This window comes from Pelobates fuscus, chromosome 11 (genome assembly GCF_036172605.1).
Source record: "Pelobates fuscus isolate aPelFus1 chromosome 11, aPelFus1.pri, whole genome shotgun sequence".
Taxonomy (NCBI): Eukaryota; Metazoa; Chordata; class Amphibia; order Anura; family Pelobatidae; genus Pelobates; species Pelobates fuscus.
The window spans coordinates 6,416,532-6,433,996 of record NC_086327.1 but is presented as its reverse complement, the minus strand read 5'-3'; the positions used below and the strand labels follow the sequence as shown (position 1 = coordinate 6,433,996).

General features: G+C 43.1%; 1 protein-coding gene across 1 annotated transcript; it reads right to left on the bottom strand.

The window, feature by feature from the left end:
• Positions 1 to 1,821: 1,821 nt before the first annotated feature.
• On the bottom strand, positions 1,822 to 16,164 carry LOC134577170 (trypsin-3-like). The gene is made up of 5 exons (XM_063435840.1): positions 16,104 to 16,164; positions 4,752 to 4,911; positions 4,342 to 4,483; positions 3,437 to 3,703; positions 1,822 to 2,353 (listed from the first exon to the last, which is right to left on the bottom strand). The coding sequence occupies exons 1-5, from the start codon at positions 16,156 to 16,158 to the stop codon at positions 2,210 to 2,212; spliced, it is 768 nt and encodes a 255-aa protein (XP_063291910.1). The 5' UTR covers positions 16,159 to 16,164; the 3' UTR covers positions 1,822 to 2,209.
• Positions 16,165 to 17,465: the final 1,301 nt, after the last annotated feature.

Here is a 17,465-nt window from a genome sequence, read left to right as displayed (position 1 = left end):
TGTTATTCCATACCGTATCATACATACTGCTTAACGTGTTACACCATACCGTATCATACATACATTACCCCATACCGTATCATACATACAGCTTAATGTGTTACACCATACCGTATCATACATACTGCTTAACGTGTTATTCCATACCGTATCATACATACTGCTTAACGTGTTACACCATACCGTATCATACATACATTACCCCATACCGTATCATACATACAGCTTAATGTGTTACACCATACCGTATCATACATACATTACCCCATACCGTATCATACATACTGCTTAACGTGTTACACCATACCGTATCATACATACATTACCCCATACCGTATCATACATACATTACCCCATACCGTATCATACATACTGCTTAACGTGTTACACCATACCGTATCATACATACATTACCCCATACCGTATCATACATGCATTACCCCATACCGTATCATACATACTGCTTAACGTGTTACACCATACCGTATCATACATACATTACCCCATACCGTATCATACATACATTACCCCATACCGTATCATACATACATTACCCCATACCGTATCATACATACTGCTTAACGTGTTACACCATACCGTATCATACATACATTACCCCATACCGTATCATACATACTGCTTAACGTGTTACACCATACCGTATCATACATACATTACCCCATACCGTATCATACATACATTACCCCATACCGTATCATACATACTGCTTAACGTGTTACACCATACCGTATCATACATACTGCTTAACGTGTTACACCATACCGTATCATACATACAGCTTAACGTGTTACACCATACCGTATCATACATACTGCTTAACGTGTTACACCATACTGTTTCATACATACTGCTTAATGTAGACCATTGTTCCAAATCTGTTATTCTGACCTAAAATTTCAATAATTTTTGGTGTTTTTCGCTAATCTCTGTATTGTAGAGAATCCAAATCCAAACGGCAGAAAGTAGTTTAAAATAACTCACGAAAAAAACTCCAACTACATCCCTAGCTTTGGTATTTTAATATAAATTAAGTTGTTTTACAATTCAGAGATTAGTGAAGAAATCCCTTAGAATTCAAAACGCCTTATATTTTAGTAAATCATTTTGATTTGAGTCTCTACAGTGAGAGCAGTGAAGTTATGTAATCCAGATGTTCTCTCCCCCTCTCTCTATGCTTGATGACCTAGCAGTGTAAAGCACCATAATAATGGACGTTTTAGGTTATAGCAGGTAGAGGTCCCTGTCCCCAGTCTCCCTATGCTGCCTGGCTTGTAATAGCGGTGATTTTATGTGGATTGCTCTATTGTATAAAATTGCCCCCTGGATCAGCGATTTCAGAAGCTGAATTTCCTTCCTCCTTTGCCATCCATGGATTGTCCGCAAGCAGCCTGCCCAGACCGGACGGAATCTCACCACATGTCTACCTTCCTGCACACAGCCCATTCACAAAACACATTGAACAGGCGGTAAATTGTCTGGTTTTGGGTGTTCTAAGCTTATTCCACAGACCCATCCGTCTTGTGTCAATCTTCTGATTGGTTTAGGCTCTTCCTGGTTTGGTTTGCCTGGTGTATCTATCTGTAGTGTATTAGTACATAGTAACAGGAACTGTGAAGGTGAGTATATTTTTATTTATTAATTATTTTTGTTGGCCTATTTTAAAGCAATATCTATAGATTGCATTAAAAACAGGGCCACTTCCTCCCTGTGACGTCTCATTATAAAGATAATCAGTTGGCCATAATACACACGGTGGTTTGATTTATTTTAGCAGCATTGCATGCGTTTTTATTAACAAAACAAGATACATAACATTTCTGGGCCAAGTGCTGTCGCCGTCAGGCACAGACACCAGAATTCTGCGGATTGGATTAACAAAATATTGTAAAATCATTTGGAAGGATTCTGGTTATTGTGGAAGAATTAATTATAAACATGTGAAAAGAAAAATAATATGTACATACTTCCTTGGTTCTAGAAATTCAGTTATTGGTGTTTAACCAAGCATTAGGATCACACAAATTAAGTGAATGTTAACTCTTCCAGTGCCACATGGATCGTATTGAATTTTCCCCTTTAGTTGTAAGTCTTTCGTCGTGCCCATGTAGCGCTTGACAAAAATAACGTAGCGATGATTGGGCATCAGAGGGAGAACGGGGATCTTAACTGGGAACTTGTCTAAGTCTTCTTAGAAGATTGTTCTGTAAATCCACTTCTGAAAGTTTGATACGGCTGTGTATACGCCTGGATATCTGGGATTGGCACAGCTATGTCCCCAAGACACAATCCCAAAAACTCTTCCATCACACACTAGCGGGCCTCCAGAGTCCCCCTAAGGTGAGAGAGAGCAGGATAAATTGTAGAAAGGCTTACAGTGCAGAATCAGACAGACATTGTATCAACTAAAACTGGATTTTCAAGCAAGGGAAATGGGACCTTGAATTAGCAGGAATGTCATTTTTGTCACATGCAGTAAGTGAAATAGTCAGATGCCTAATGTAGGAACTGTCTTCATCTGGCTAAGAACCGCACTGGACTAGAGAGAGCGGGGCTTACAACACAATGCAGAATGAAATGCAGCTGTTTATAACCAGGTTTGGGAAGACAACCAGCTAATATTGCTTGTGTTGGCTATTCTAAGGTGATTACTTGTTGGAGTGATTGTCACCCCACAGCATCTCACAGTTTAGTGAATAAAGCCCTTGGAATTCGTTCCACTGTTTGTCTTTACCGGTTATCTGAAAACAACCCGCGCTCACAAGCGATAAAGGATCCAGCTTGCATTATTTACATTCTGTGTGCGCACTGACAATGACGCCAACACATACAAACGTACTCTCAGCTGTTAGATAAAACATTGATTAATTACACCTGGAGCGTGTTGTTACCGGGTTATTCATTGCATTCTGATAGCGTCATCTGGGAGCTTGATGGAAAATATCAACTAGATTTGTAACAGTACGGGAGCATTATCTTTCTTTCAGTTTGGTTTAGTTAAAGAGGAAGCATGATTATTTATTTTATTGGGAAAAAAAACAAGATAAAACCAAAATGCTCTCCAAATACGAAGATGTAAGAAAAAAATAATTTTGTGGGTTAGAATTAACATGTAGCCTAATCTTAAGTGTGTGCATATTATGTGCTGGAATTAACATTCAGTATACATTTCACGTGATTCCAGCTATTATGTGTGTCATAATGTCCAGGTAAGGTGCTAAGTGATAACTTACTGCTCCGGTCACCATAAACACTGCAGTGCAATGAAGTGGTTATGGTGCTTGGAGTAGTAATGAAACGTACACACACTTTCTGTATCTTCATTTTGTATTTTCTAGGCTTGAATGTTTTATATTTTCTCTTTCGTTTTTGCTGTATAAAGCCGAGCACCTTGCACTCCCCGTGTTCGGTCACTAACCTGGCATGCATCCTTCCCTCCGGTATTGAAGCCCGCACAGATCATATTATTTGTGATGTGTCCAGCATAGGAAGCCGAACTATTACATCTCTTCATGGAGACTATGGGCAGCTTTACACTGCGCAGGGTATCGGACGCCTTCCCCCCAATTGTGCTAGTGAATCCCCAACCGGACACCTGACACAGGCGCCCTTCACTTGGTGCCACCCCTTGGACTGGCAGAGGCACTATAGACACAAAGGAGTTGTACACAGCAGGTCGGTTCAGCTGTAAGACAGAAAGCCAGTTATTGATCTCAGTTTGATGGAGAGCGTTACACTGAGCGTTATGCAGAGTATTAAACAGAGCCTTACACTGAGCATTAAACAACGCATTACACTGAGCGTTATGCAGAGCATTCCACTGAGCATTAAACAGAGTGTTACACTGGGAGTTACATCGGGCATTGCACTGAGCTATACACTGAGCATCACACTGTAGTAGTTATGGTGCCAGGTGTGTCGTGGTGCTCCCCTCCTCCCCCAATTGTAAGCTTTTAGCTATCCAGGGCTAAGCCATTTAGTGCAGGGCTAGTGCATTTGCTGACACCGCCCGATGATCACTCTCAGCCAACGAGCTAAGCTATGGTCTAATTCACTAAGCTGCAGTGGAGATGGGAAGTGGTGCCTGGAGGACCCCAGGTAAGGAGAATAAAAATATTCTAAAAACTCCCCATTACTGCTCAAGCTATTTTTTCCTCTTTAACCCAAGCAGCACAGATGGGATGGAATGCTGTGGACTCTCATCAGCATTAAAAACATGCCGAAAGGGAAAAATTCAAGCTCTGCTACCATTTTGGCTATTTAGGCTTTATATTCTAAATTCACTTTGAATTTTCTTTGGATGAAGCGCTCCTCATTCCTCACCTTGATTAACATTATATCGCCATTCTTTGTAGATGGGCTGTATTCTGGGTGCGCAACCAGCTTGATGGGGCGAAAGACCTGCTCTGTACCTTCAAACGTAGACAGAGAGTACTCCCCAGCAACAACCAGCATCTGGCTCTGCCTGTACGGATATTAACAGAAAGGTAATTAGAATGCCATAGTCCAATCTAACCTCTAATCTATGACCTCCTCGATCCTGGTTAGAATTTCTATAAGTGTTATTCGACAAGGTGTGAATTATCAGGAATTTTACATTTAATGGCAAAATAACCAAATGGAATGCATGTTTCTAATTTGGCTGGTTTGGTCTACACTCAAAAAGTCCCTTTTAATCCCCAACAATTCAGAGTTTAAAGAACAGCCCTAACCAGAAACCCTGGTTTTCTTACTCGATTTTGCAGTGAGCGGCTGTGAGCACCCAGAACCTGCTGATTAGAGACCCGCCACAAAAATGCAGCCCGCTAATTCTCTTCAAAGACACCAGGTAGCGCGTGGAATATGGCGACACGATGTATCCTCCTATAATGCGCATGTTCTGCTGCCCGTCACCTGTAAAAGTTAGAGAGAAAGGAAAATAAATGATGGTTTCAGAAAAAACAAATGTAATATTTAGACTTACCTGTAAAAAATACAGAGTTGGGTTTGTTTCATTTTACTTTGCTCTGCGTTAGAATGCGCAAGGTGATGTATTCCAACCCACGCTAGGCAGGGCCACTGTCACATGTGGGCCACTGTCACTGATCCCTCCCCTTTCTACCGTACAACGCTGCAGAATATGTTGGTGCCTACATCTTACAATAACCTTATGTGTTTGTTATAAGTATTTCATACTAAACACAGCCGATGACAGACACATACGCCACCTTTTGGTAATATCTGGAACTGAGTGTTAGAATGATTATAAAGAATCAGTGGAAGGTGCCTTTTTCGTGTCTTGTAAATTAAATTTCCTTACTACGTGGGAAATCAAAGCAACTTACTATGGGCACGATAAACCCCTCTATCATCTGACAAGTTTACTATAAACCCCCGCCCTCAGGGCCCCCCTCCCGCTGGGCTGAAGGGGTTAAAACCCCTTCAGCCACTTACCTTTAACCAGCGCCGGGCTCCCTCTGCGCTGATGTCCTCTCCTCTCCCTCTGACGACAGCTCCCTAGTGGAGCCGAATGCGTGCGCATTCAAACAGCCCATAGGAAAGCATTACTCAATGCTTTGCTATGGACGTTCTGCGTGCTCAATGCGATTTTCGCATTGAATGTCGTGGAAGCGCCTCTAGCGGCAGTCAGGGAGACAGCCACTAGAGGCTGTATTAACCATGCAATGTAAACATAGCAGTTTAAACCTGGGGGACCTGGCACCCAGACCACTTCATTGAGCTGAAGTGGTCTGGGTGACTATAGCGGTCCTTTAATATAAATTAAAGGGACACTCCACTGCCCAAATAAATAAATACATATCACTGTTTAGTAAATATAACCCCAGTCTCTTATCTCACCTCTCTTGCAACTTGTTTTTGTTTTGTTATGTTTTAGTTACAATTTGTGCTATTTATTTGTCACTGTGTTCGGGCGGGGGGCAGATTAAATAGATTCCACTTTACCTCGGACAGACCTAGGACAGACTGCTTATAGAGGAGAAGGGTTTCTGTTCACTGAACAGCAAGATGTACTCAGCTGACAACTAGAATTACAATTATTTATGTAGCGCCAACATATTCCACAGCATTGTACAATTGGCAAACATACCAAAACGAAAATTCTTACAAAACATGATTGGCATGCTGAATCAGTAGGAGAACAGGGCCTTGCCCCAAAAGCTGACAACCAAAATGAAAGTTTTAGGCCAAAATAGAAATGTGTCCTAACCCACTGTGAGGAACATGACAGGCGCACAGTCGGATTTGCCGGCATACGCGCTAACCTTACCCAAACCCCCATTAAGACACGGACACAGGTTATACTGTTGGAAATAATTAGTCCACTGCTTTATTAAATTCTTAATTAATTAAGGAATAACAAATGGGGTCATTATTAAAGTCAACATCCCCCCATATATATAACATACCCCTGGCAATGACCCCACAATAATAACATTATTAACATATTAACACAGAAACTGGCCGCCCAATATGACCACATTTCCACCAGATTAAATTATAGGGGTGTACCAAGACACCGCTACCCACCACATCAATTGTAGGGGTGTACCAAGACACCACTACCCACAAGTTCCAATGTAGGGGTGTACTAAGACACCGCTACACCCCCATGTTCAGAGCCACCGAACCACTTGTAACACTGCCTAATCCAGCTAAACCTCAGGATGCCCACTTTCTCCTCCATCTACCCCCAATTTAACCAGGCCATTCCCCGCTGCTGTGAAAAAGATGGAAAATTATCTAACCTAACCAAATTCATGGAGGCTGGGAGGGACAACTGACAGGTAAGTTTAGGTTCAGTTAAGATGGCCACTTCATATAATGGCCGGTATAAATACTCCCATCGTGGTTCCGCCCCACCCAGCATGCTAGCTGTTACTCAGCCTACCTCCTGGCTCTGTCAAGGCCCACTCCCCTAGCTGCGCTGATCCATGGGCTACAAGAAAATCTGGCGGGGATACAGCTGGATGTGAGATAGGGGGTCATATTAGTTTGCTATACATATATGTGTATATTTTTTTTAAATATAAATTTTAAAACCTCCAAGATAGTTGTTCTGTGTGTAACAATACATTCCAGCGATGAGATTTACGTCCGCCGTGGTTGGGGGCTGGATTGTGCATTGGATTATGGAGCGGCCTTGTGACAGTCCATTAAAATGCAGAGTGATCCCCTCAGAGCTGACAAGACCCTGCAGGCTTTTACAGCTTTGCAGACAGGACGTTTGTGAACTAATTAATGCACCTTTCCAGTAAGAGGGTCTCTGAATCAAACGGTTCTTGGAAACGCAAAGGCGAGGAAATGTCAGCAAGCGTGCATTCCAGGAATTCAGTCAATCTGCGAAATCCAAGCATCGTATATGATTAACAAACTGCCCGTCCTGGGAAAATGCTGCTAATAAAAGGACGAACTAGAGAGTTTATCAGACGCTCTGTGAAATTCTGAGCAAAGTCACCTTGGAGACTGATTTTACTGTGTATGAATATTTCATCAATAGACCTTCCTGAAAGCGGATCTGTTAGAAATGTACCATCGACTCCTCGACTCAGTCCTCCTTAGACTACAGTATAAGGCAACCATGTACCATACAGAGAGCGCCCCACAACATCAGTGCATAGTGTAGCGTACAGAGAGCACCCAGCAACATCTGTGCATAGTGTACCATACAGAGAGCGCCCCACAACATCAGTGCATAGTGTACCGTACAGAGAGCGCCTAGCAACATCAGTGCATAGTGTACCATACAGAGAGCGCCCAGCAACATCAGTGCATAGTGTACCATACAGAGAGCGCCCCACAACATCAGTGCATAGTGTACCGTACAGAGAGCGCCCAGCAACATCTGTGCATTGTGTACCATACAGAGAGCGCCCAGCAACATCTGTGCATAGTGTACCATACAGAGAGCGCCCCACAACATCAGTGCATAGTGTACCGTACAGAGAGCGCCTAGCAACATCAGTGCATAGTGTACCATACAGAGAGTGCCCAGCAATATCAGTACATAGTGTACCATACAGAGAGCGCCCAGCAATATCAGTACATAGTGTATCATACAGAGAGCGCCCAGCAATATCAGAACATAGTGTACAGTACAGAGAGCGCCCAGCAACATCAGTGCATAGTGTACCGTACAGAGAGCGCCCAGCAACATCAGTGCATAGTGTATCATACAGAGAGCGCCCAGCAACATCAGTGCATAGTGTACCATACAAAGAGCTCCACACACTCAGTGTCAGTCTGAGAGAGCGCCACACTCATCTTACTCTGAGAGTGCTTGAAACAGCAGTACAGAGAGCGCCCGGCACTCAGTGTATTCCCAAAATAGTTCCACACGAAAGGGCTGTGCGGTCGGTCTTTGTTCGAGTAGTCAAAACATACAAAATCCCAGGGCTAGAGCGTTCGTGACTTAGTTCGGCATTATCCCCTCGCTCGTATATTTATTCTCAGAGAATACCGCTCCGTTCGGGTGGGTTTTCACGAACTTCCATGAGGTTGGAAGTTTTAGCGGTGTTCATGCCGTCAAGTGTCCAATTTGGGTTCCAGACACTCGACGACCGAATAGTGTCATTCGTATGCCAAGATGGCCGCAGCCACGTGTTTGTCTATCCGAACGATCACACAGGGGTTCAGGCATTTGTGGTTAACCAGATATGCAGAAGGTTAATAGGGTCAATTAGTGCCACACGCGAGTTGGCCGTATGGGTGCGAGCAGCGGACAGGAGAAGGTCACGGGCAGAGCGGAGAGACCGAGAAGGGGCATACCTGAGGATCTGTGAGGAGATATAAGAGGGGCTAGAATTCTTTAGTGCTTTATAGGTATGGATTAGCACTTTGAATTGACTCCTATAGGATACAGGAAGCCAATATAAGGACTGACAGAGTGGTGAGTTGAGAGAGGAGCGACAGGAGAGGAAAATCAGTCTGGCGGCAGCATTCATTATAGACTGTAGCAATGCAGTACGGCTATTGGAAAGACCAATTAGGAGAGAGTTATAGAATCCATGCGAGAGATTACTAGAGCATTGACAAGCTCTTTAGTAGCATCTTGTGTAAGAAAGGGGCGGATGCAGGCGATGTTGTTAAGGTGGAATTGGCATGATTTGACAACAGACCAGATGTGAGGCTGAAAGGTGAGGCCAGAATCAAAAGTAACACCAAGACAAGGTGCTTGTAAGGATTGGCTGATATGGGTACCACCAATCTGAAGGGAGTGCGAGAGAGGAGGATTAATATTGGGAGGAGGAAAGACAAGAAGCATTAATTGTTATTATTAAATTACCTATACTTTTTTAGAAGGACCTGCCCCTGGCCACACCTAAAATACACTCCTAAAATTAAAGTGTTCCTCTTTGTTCATTTGAAATTTTGGGAGGTGTGAGACACGCCAGGCTGACAAACCTCCTCTTTGGGGAGAGGTTTACCATACAGAGAGCGCCCAGCAACATCTGTGCATAGTGTACCATACAGAGAGCGCCCCACAACATCAGTGCATAGTGTACCGTACAGAGAGCGCCTAGCAACATCAGTGCATAGTGTACCATACAGAGAGTGCCCAGCAATATCAGTACATAGTGTACCATACAGAGAGCGCCCAGCAATATCAGTACATAGTGTATCATACAGAGAGCGCCCAGCAATATCAGAACATAGTGTACAGTACAGAGAGCGCCCAGCAACATCAGTGCATAGTGTACCGTACAGAGAGCGCCCAGCAACATCAGTGCATAGTGTATCATACAGAGAGCGCCCAGCAACATCAGTGCATAGTGTACCATACAAAGAGCTCCACACACTCAGTGTCAGTCTGAGAGAGCGCCACACTCATCTTACTCTGAGAGTGCTTGAAACAGCAGTACAGAGAGCGCCCGGCACTCAGTGTATTCCCAAAATAGTTCCACACGAAAGGGCTGTGCGGTCGGTCTTTGTTCGAGTAGTCAAAACATACAAAATCCCAGGGCTAGAGCGTTCGTGACTTAGTTCGGCATTATCCCCTCGCTCGTATATTTATTCTCAGAGAATACCGCTCCGTTCGGGTGGGTTTTCACGAACTTCCATGAGGTTGGAAGTTTTAGCGGTGTTCATGCCGTCAAGTGTCCAATTTGGGTTCCAGACACTCGACGACCGAATAGTGTCATTCGTATGCCAAGATGGTCGCAGCCACGTGTTTGTCTATCCGAACGATCACACAGGGGTTCAGGCATTTGTGGTTAACCAGATATGCAGAAGGTTAATAGGGTCAATTAGTGCCACACGCGAGTTGGCCGTATGGGTGCGAGCAGCGGACAGGAGAAGGTCACGGGCAGAGCGGAGAGACCGAGAAGGGGCATACCTGAGGATCTGTGAGGAGATATAAGAGGGGCTAGAATTCTTTAGTGCTTTATAGGTATGGATTAGCACTTTGAATTGACTCCTATAGGATACAGGAAGCCAATATAAGGACTGACAGAGTGGTGAGTTGAGAGAGGAGCGACAGGAGAGGAAAATCAGTCTGGCGGCAGCATTCATTATAGACTGTAGCAATGCAGTACGGCTATTGGAAAGACCAATTAGGAGAGAGTTATAGAATCCATGCGAGAGATTACTAGAGCATTGACAAGCTCTTTAGTAGCATCTTGTGTAAGAAAGGGGCGGATGCAGGCGATGTTGTTAAGGTGGAATTGGCATGATTTGACAACAGACCAGATGTGAGGCTGAAAGGTGAGGCCAGAATCAAAAGTAACACCAAGACAAGGTGCTTGTAAGGATGGGCTGATATGGGTACCACCAATCTGAAGGGAGTGCGAGAGAGGAGGATTAATATTAGGAGGAGGAAAGACAAGAAGCATTAATTGTTATTATTAAATTACCTATACTTTTTTAGAAGGACCTGCCCCTGGCCACACCTAAAATACACTCCTAAAATTAAAGTGTTCCTCTTTGTTCATTTGAAATTTTGGGAGGTGTGAGACACGCCAGGCTGACAAACCTCCTCTTTGGGTGGACCTGCCTCAATTCTGTTATGGACTACCCACCTCCTTGGATCCATTCCCGTGTGATAAGAGATGGCCCCCGTGAGTGGTCAATCAGACAGCCACAATTCTCAATAAGATACAGGATACTGCACTCTCCAGGGTGCAACTGGGCCCAAAATTGGTCAGGCCTCACTTAGCAGGTTTGAGGAATGAAAGATGGTCCAGCATTCAAGGTAAACTCAAAGTTGGTAGATTTATTGGAGCAAAAAGGAGCAACGTTTCGACCCTATGTTTGTGAAGCCCACAATTCTACCTGCTGAGGCCTAAACTGGGCGTAGAGAGCCTGCTTATACGAAAGATTGGATAAGTGCTAAGAAATCAATTAATATAAACCGTGAAATAGGATGCAAACGCTGAATGTAAGGAATACTCCCAACACCTTACCGACAAGAAGCAAAACGATACTAAACACACGCTGAATACGGTGGGAATTATGTCCAATAAAACAATTCTTTGGAAGATACTGTCTTGGAATTGTTTTAATTTTGTCTACTTTCTGTTAATGTGTCCTTTGAATCATGTCATGTGACCTCACTTGGGGTCAAAGGTCAAATATGACATAATTGTGACGCCAAGTTATTCAATTAAGCAATTGTTTGAACCCTAAATAAACCCATATGTGCCAGGCTGATCCTATATACACCTGAAGAAGCCCTTGTTTGTCGAAACGCGTTGTGTGCATGTTTTAGTATTGTTTTTAAGCATTAAAGTTTATTTGGCTAATGCCCATTTTATAGTGCAAGGCCATTTATTTATTTACTTATTATTGAGTTATCTACTCTACATCCAATCCCTGGCAAGAATCTCCTTCTGGAGAATCTACTCAACATTATATCCTTGGTGAGGATCATACCACCCAAGCGCTATCTCTAGAGCGGTGTTACTCTTCTACTTAGGTTAGTACGGTGTGGCCTCTTATAGCACAATTCAGATGGTCATCTTAGGCAGGCGTGAGAGACTGAGCTTAGACTGGTGTTTAGGGAGGCCACTAGTGGTAAAAAAAAACTAGTATTGTAGGAAATAAATCGGCAGAAAAGAATACTAATTATCTGTTTTGTTACATATACTCATCACCAACTGACGCCTGGACGATTCCACGCCAGGATCTGTCAAAGAATTGTTTTATTGGACTTGATGCACACAGTATTCAGCACAACCTGATTTGAGAGTTTGCTTACCTGGACGTGGTTGAGATGGGCATGGCTTAATACAATTTGTAAATATGTAAAATGCGGTCTGAAAGCCACGGCCTCCCTTCTCCACACATACAAAGGCAGTGGGATACACGCTGCTTTATCTCCCGTAAGTAGCAAAGAGAAATCCAACATGCAAACTATACTTAGTTACACTTAACAAAGAAACTAGACTTCATCACAAATTCTGCAGGTTGATAGTGAATTATTCGGGGCAATTCACTCTTTACTTTACAGTAAATTGTGGTGAACTGACATACAGACAGTAAAAAAGGATTCACTACACCAGGCATAGGCAACCTTTGGCACTGCAGGTGTTTTGGACTACACCTCCCATGATGCTTTGCCAGCAATATGGGTTTAAGAGCATTATGGGGGATGTAGTCCACAACATTTGGAATGCCTAAGGTTGCCTTTCCCTGCCCTATACTCTGAACAGACCCGTTTTTGTAAGAGTCCCTGAATTATATCTGTACTTGACACCTGGATATTTCATAAATGCAATTCAAGGGTTAATGTGGGGCATCGCACAGAGTGTGCTCATCCTCACCTTAACCACAAAAGTCACGATAAAAGAAATGATCTGAAAGGCAAGGGGTTATTCTTAAACGGTTTGATAATTGACTCTGAGAAGGAGCCAGAGTACTCCAGGCTCCGTATAGACTGTAGCAGTTATTGAGCTTGGAGCTCGTCTTCACCTTGCCTTAATTTTTTGCAGACTGTTAGCTCCTAAAGTCACTGGGTCATTGGAAATGAAACATTCCTGCCAGTAGAGGGCGCCGGTGCTCTTCAATGTGAACTGAGAGGTTCTGTGTAATACACTTGTTCTGAGACAAAGTAACTCCAGGCACTGGGTCACTGGGTGTAGGATGTTTAGCTGGGGAGACTCCAGCTGCAGCTCACTGGGACGTGGAAGGAGTATCATCCTTTATGGGTTTAAATCAATGCTATAGTCAACCTTGGCTGTGCTGGAATACCACTCCCATTACACCTAGACTGTTCTCCTAGATTGGAAACGCAGAGTATTTAATTGTAAATCCGTTTCCTTAAATTGTAAACTTGTTCTCCTAGAATTCATATTCACCTTCCTAAACTGTATTCTCACTTTACTAGATTGTAAGCACGCTGTCCTAGATTGCTTAACCTAGCTTAATGTCCTAGATTGCACACACGCTGTCCTAGATTGCTTAACCTAGCTTAATGTCCTAGATTGCACGTATGCTGTCCTAGATTGCAAGCTTAATGTCCTAGATTGCAGGTATGCTGTCCTAGATTGTAAGCTTAATGTCCTAGATTGCACGCACGCTGTCCTAGATTGTAAGCCTAATGTCCTAGATTGCACACACGCTGTCCTAGATTGTAATCTTAATGTCCTAGATTGCAGGTATGCTGTCCTAGATTGTAAGCTTAATGTCCTAGATTGCACGTATGCTGTCCTAGATTGTAAGCTTAATGTCCTAGATTGCACGCACGCTGTCCTAGATTGCAAGCTTAATGTCCTAGATTGCACACACGCTGTCCTAGATTGTAAGCTTAATGTCCTAGATTGCACGTATGCTGTCCTAGATTGTAAGCTTAATGTCCTAGATTGCAGGTATGCTGTCCTAGATTGTAATCTTAATGTCCTAGATTGCAGGTATGCTGTCCTAGATTGTAAGCTTAATGTCCTAGATTGCAGGTATGCTGTCCTAGATTGTAAGCTTAATGTCCTAGATTGCACGTATGCTGTCCTAGATTGTAAGCTTAATGTCCTAGATTGCACGCACGCTGTCCTAGATTGCAAGCTTAATGTCCTAGATTGCACACACGCTGTCCTAGATTGTAAGCTTAATGTCCTAGATTGCACGTATGCTGTCCTAGATTGTAAGCTTAATGTCCTAGATTGCACGCACGCTGTCCTAGATTGTAAGCTTAATGTCCTAGATTGCAGGTACGCTGTCCTAGATTGTAAGCTTAATGTCCCTAGATTGCACGCACGCTGTCCTAGATTGCAAGCTTAATGTCCTAGATTGCACGCACGCTGTCCTAGATTGTAAGCTTAATGTCCTAGATTGCACACACGCTGTCCTAGATTGTAAGCTTAATGTCCTAGATTGCACGTATGCTGTCCTAGATTGTAAGCTTAATGTCCCTAGATTGCACGCACGCTGTCCTAGATTGTAAGCTTAATGTCCTAGATTGCACACACGCTGTCCTAGATTGTAAGCTTAATGTCCTAGATTGCACGCACGCTGTCCTAGATTGTAAGCTTAATGTCCTAGATTGCACACACGCTGTCCTAGATTGTAAGCTTAATGTCCTAGATTGCACGCACGCTGTCCTAGATTGCAAGCTTAATGTCCTAGATTGCACGCACGCTGTCCTAGATTGTAAGCTTAATGTCCTAGATTGCACACACGCTGTTTTGATTGTAAGATTAATGTCCTAGATTGCACACACGCTGTCCTAGATTGCAAGCTTAATGTCCTAGATTGCACGCACGCTGTCCTAGATTGCAAGCTTAATGTCCTAGATTGCACACACGCTGTCCTAGATTAAGCTCCTTTGAGCCCCTCCAATTTATTTGTGGTTAAATTGTACAGCGCTGTGGAATATGTCAGCGCTATATAAATGATAACCGTTATAATCTAACCAGTAGAACTTGGAGGAGCACACCAACGAAAGACAGAGAAGAAACATTTTATAAATATTAACTCTTTGCTTACCTGGGTGCGAAATGCTTTTCAAAGGAAATATTAAAATCACAGTAGAACAGTTCCTTCCTAACAAGATTTTCTTTCCCTTGGATCATCAAGTTTATGAGTAAATTAATTTATAATATTGATATTTATTGCAATAAATGAGTGCTAACCTTTTCTATAGAATTTTATAACCCAACCTGTCTAGGCAGTGAATCAATTATCATTGTTAAAGGAAGCTTTTGTCATTGATGTAAGAGTTTTCTCTCCTCAAATCCCTGACCTTGTGTCTTTTATACAATCCTGTTAATTAACAGGCTATTCGCACTGTCCCTGTATATATTCACATACAGTTACCATAGCAACAGGAAAATACAAATTCAAATGATCCCTTTCCCGTTTATAATTTTATACTAAGTCTCTGTGCCTCTTCCACTTCCATACTCTGCAAGTCCAAGCTTGGGTCTATCATTGATTTAGAAAGAGTCCCTTTTTGAACATGGCATTATGACATTACATGACTGGACTAGCCGCAGATAGACACTACACACTGCTCCAAAGTCTATTGTCCCCAATTCTTCCTGTTTAAACCAATCTGGACAAAGACAAAGTCTACTGTCCGAAGAGCTTAAAGTTTAATCAAAATCTTTAAAATATGTCACTTGACAATAAAACCCTACTATATCCACCAGTGAGAACCCTAAGCCAGTATTGTGTTAGTCTAAGGTTTACAGGGTTAGTCACTAAATACAGAAATTGTGGAGACCACAAGGGTATTGCCGTGTTAATTAGAATGGCGAGGTCAGAGAGCCAGCCGGAGGTCGAGAATATACTTAGTTTGGCTACTCAGGCCTAAAATTTGAAACCCCCTGCTCAGTTCCCAACAATTTCCGGTTTGGTGCATAAACGTGTCTGTAATTTACAGGAAATGATCACAGTTCTTTAACGGGAGCAAATTTGTGTCGGGATTCTAGACGTGGAGCAATAAGCAAAAACACTCCATTGGTGTCCACAGCGATTGCTTCACTAATGGAATGTTGGCCAGCACAGCCCTAAACCAATCACGGTGCATTGAATGGAAACCCATGCACACACTGATTAGGGACAAATACACTAATCCATCCATGTGCTAATTCCCAAGAGATATCCCAGAAATAATAAAGGTTCGCTCGCTGCGAGCAGCCACGGTTTAAACTCACCCATCAGCGAGGCAAAATGCAGAATCAGCAAGAGACACACATTGGGACAATTCATCTTAAAGTTTGGATCGGATCACCTGGCGAAGACGAACTCAGCTGTGAGACCCACCGGCCTCCCTCCTTGTCACCCCAGTTCCTTTTTCCATTGCCATGGGAACGCAGTCACTAAGTAGAATAGGCTTTTATTCATGGAGGTACCTGAGGACAGCAGTGTCTGTCTGACTGGGTCACCAAAGCGTCTCAGCTTTCCTTCAAGATCTGATGCTGTATGACAGCGGCCGGCACAGGGCATCTCCCATTAACTTGGCATCTGCAGTGCGCAAACATGAGACGACACAGCCTGGATGCTGGGCGATTTTAATTTAATTGGGTTTCAGCATTAAGCATCCAGTGTCTTTTTCAATTAAATGTGCATTAACCAGTCAAGTGCAGGAAGCAATCAGGAACAGAGTGCATAGAAGGATGGGGAAGCAAAGTGCTGAGTACTGAACCGGTTTTATTGTCACAACTCTCACTGCAAGACTTACACTTACCTACTGAGCTGACAATCTAATACCGGTTAACTGTATAACTCCAAAATACCTCCCAAGCATTCCAATTTAGGAGGCACAGTTCCTATTTTGGCCTCAAATCCCTCAGTCCCTCTTTTCTAGGAGCTCCAATATTGTTGGTGTGGAGCTCCACAGCAATAATACTCCCAGTAATGTGTTTGCGTGTATAACAGAGCTCCACAGCAATAATACTCCCAGTAATGTGTCTGAGTGTATAACAGAGCTCCACAGTAATAATACTCCCAGTAAAGTGTCTGAGTGTATAACAGAGCTCCACAGCAATAATACTCCCAGTAATGTGTCTGAGTGTATAACAGAGCTCCACAGCAATAATACTCCCAGTAATGTGTCTGAGTGTATAACAGAGCTCCACAGCAATAATACTCCCAGTAATGTGTCTGAGTGTATAACAGAGCTCCACAGCAATAATACTCCCAGTAATGTGTCTGAGTGTATAACAGAGCTCCACAGCAATAATACTCCCAGTAATGTGCCTGAGTGTATAACAGAGCTCCACAGCAATAATACTCCCAGTAATGTGTCTGAGTGTATAACAGAGCTCCACAGTAATAATACTCCCAGTAATGTGTCTGAGTGTATAACAGAGCTCCACAGCAATAATACTCCCAGTAATGTGTCTGTGTGTATAACAGAGCTCCACAGCAATAATACTCCCAGTAATGTGTCTGAGTGTATAACAGAGCTCCACAGCAATAATACTCCCAGTAATGTGTCTGAGTGTATAACTAAGCTCCACAGCAATAATACTTCCCGTAAAGTGTCTGAGTGTATAACAGAGTTCCACAGCAAT

Excerpts from the sequence above, each read along its gene's own strand:
- LOC134577170 (XM_063435840.1), bottom strand. The coding sequence starts at position 16,158 with ATGAATTGTCCCAATGTGTGTCTCTTGCTGATTCTGCATTTTGCCTCG. Across the intron at positions 4,912-16,103 it reads GCATTTTGCCTCGCTGATGG|GTGACGGGCAGCAGAACATG; the intron begins GTGAGTTTAAAC and ends TAACTTTTACAG. Across the intron at positions 4,484-4,751 it reads GCCGCTCACTGCAAAATCGA|GCAGAGCCAGATGCTGGTTG; the intron begins GTAAGAAAACCA and ends ATATCCGTACAG.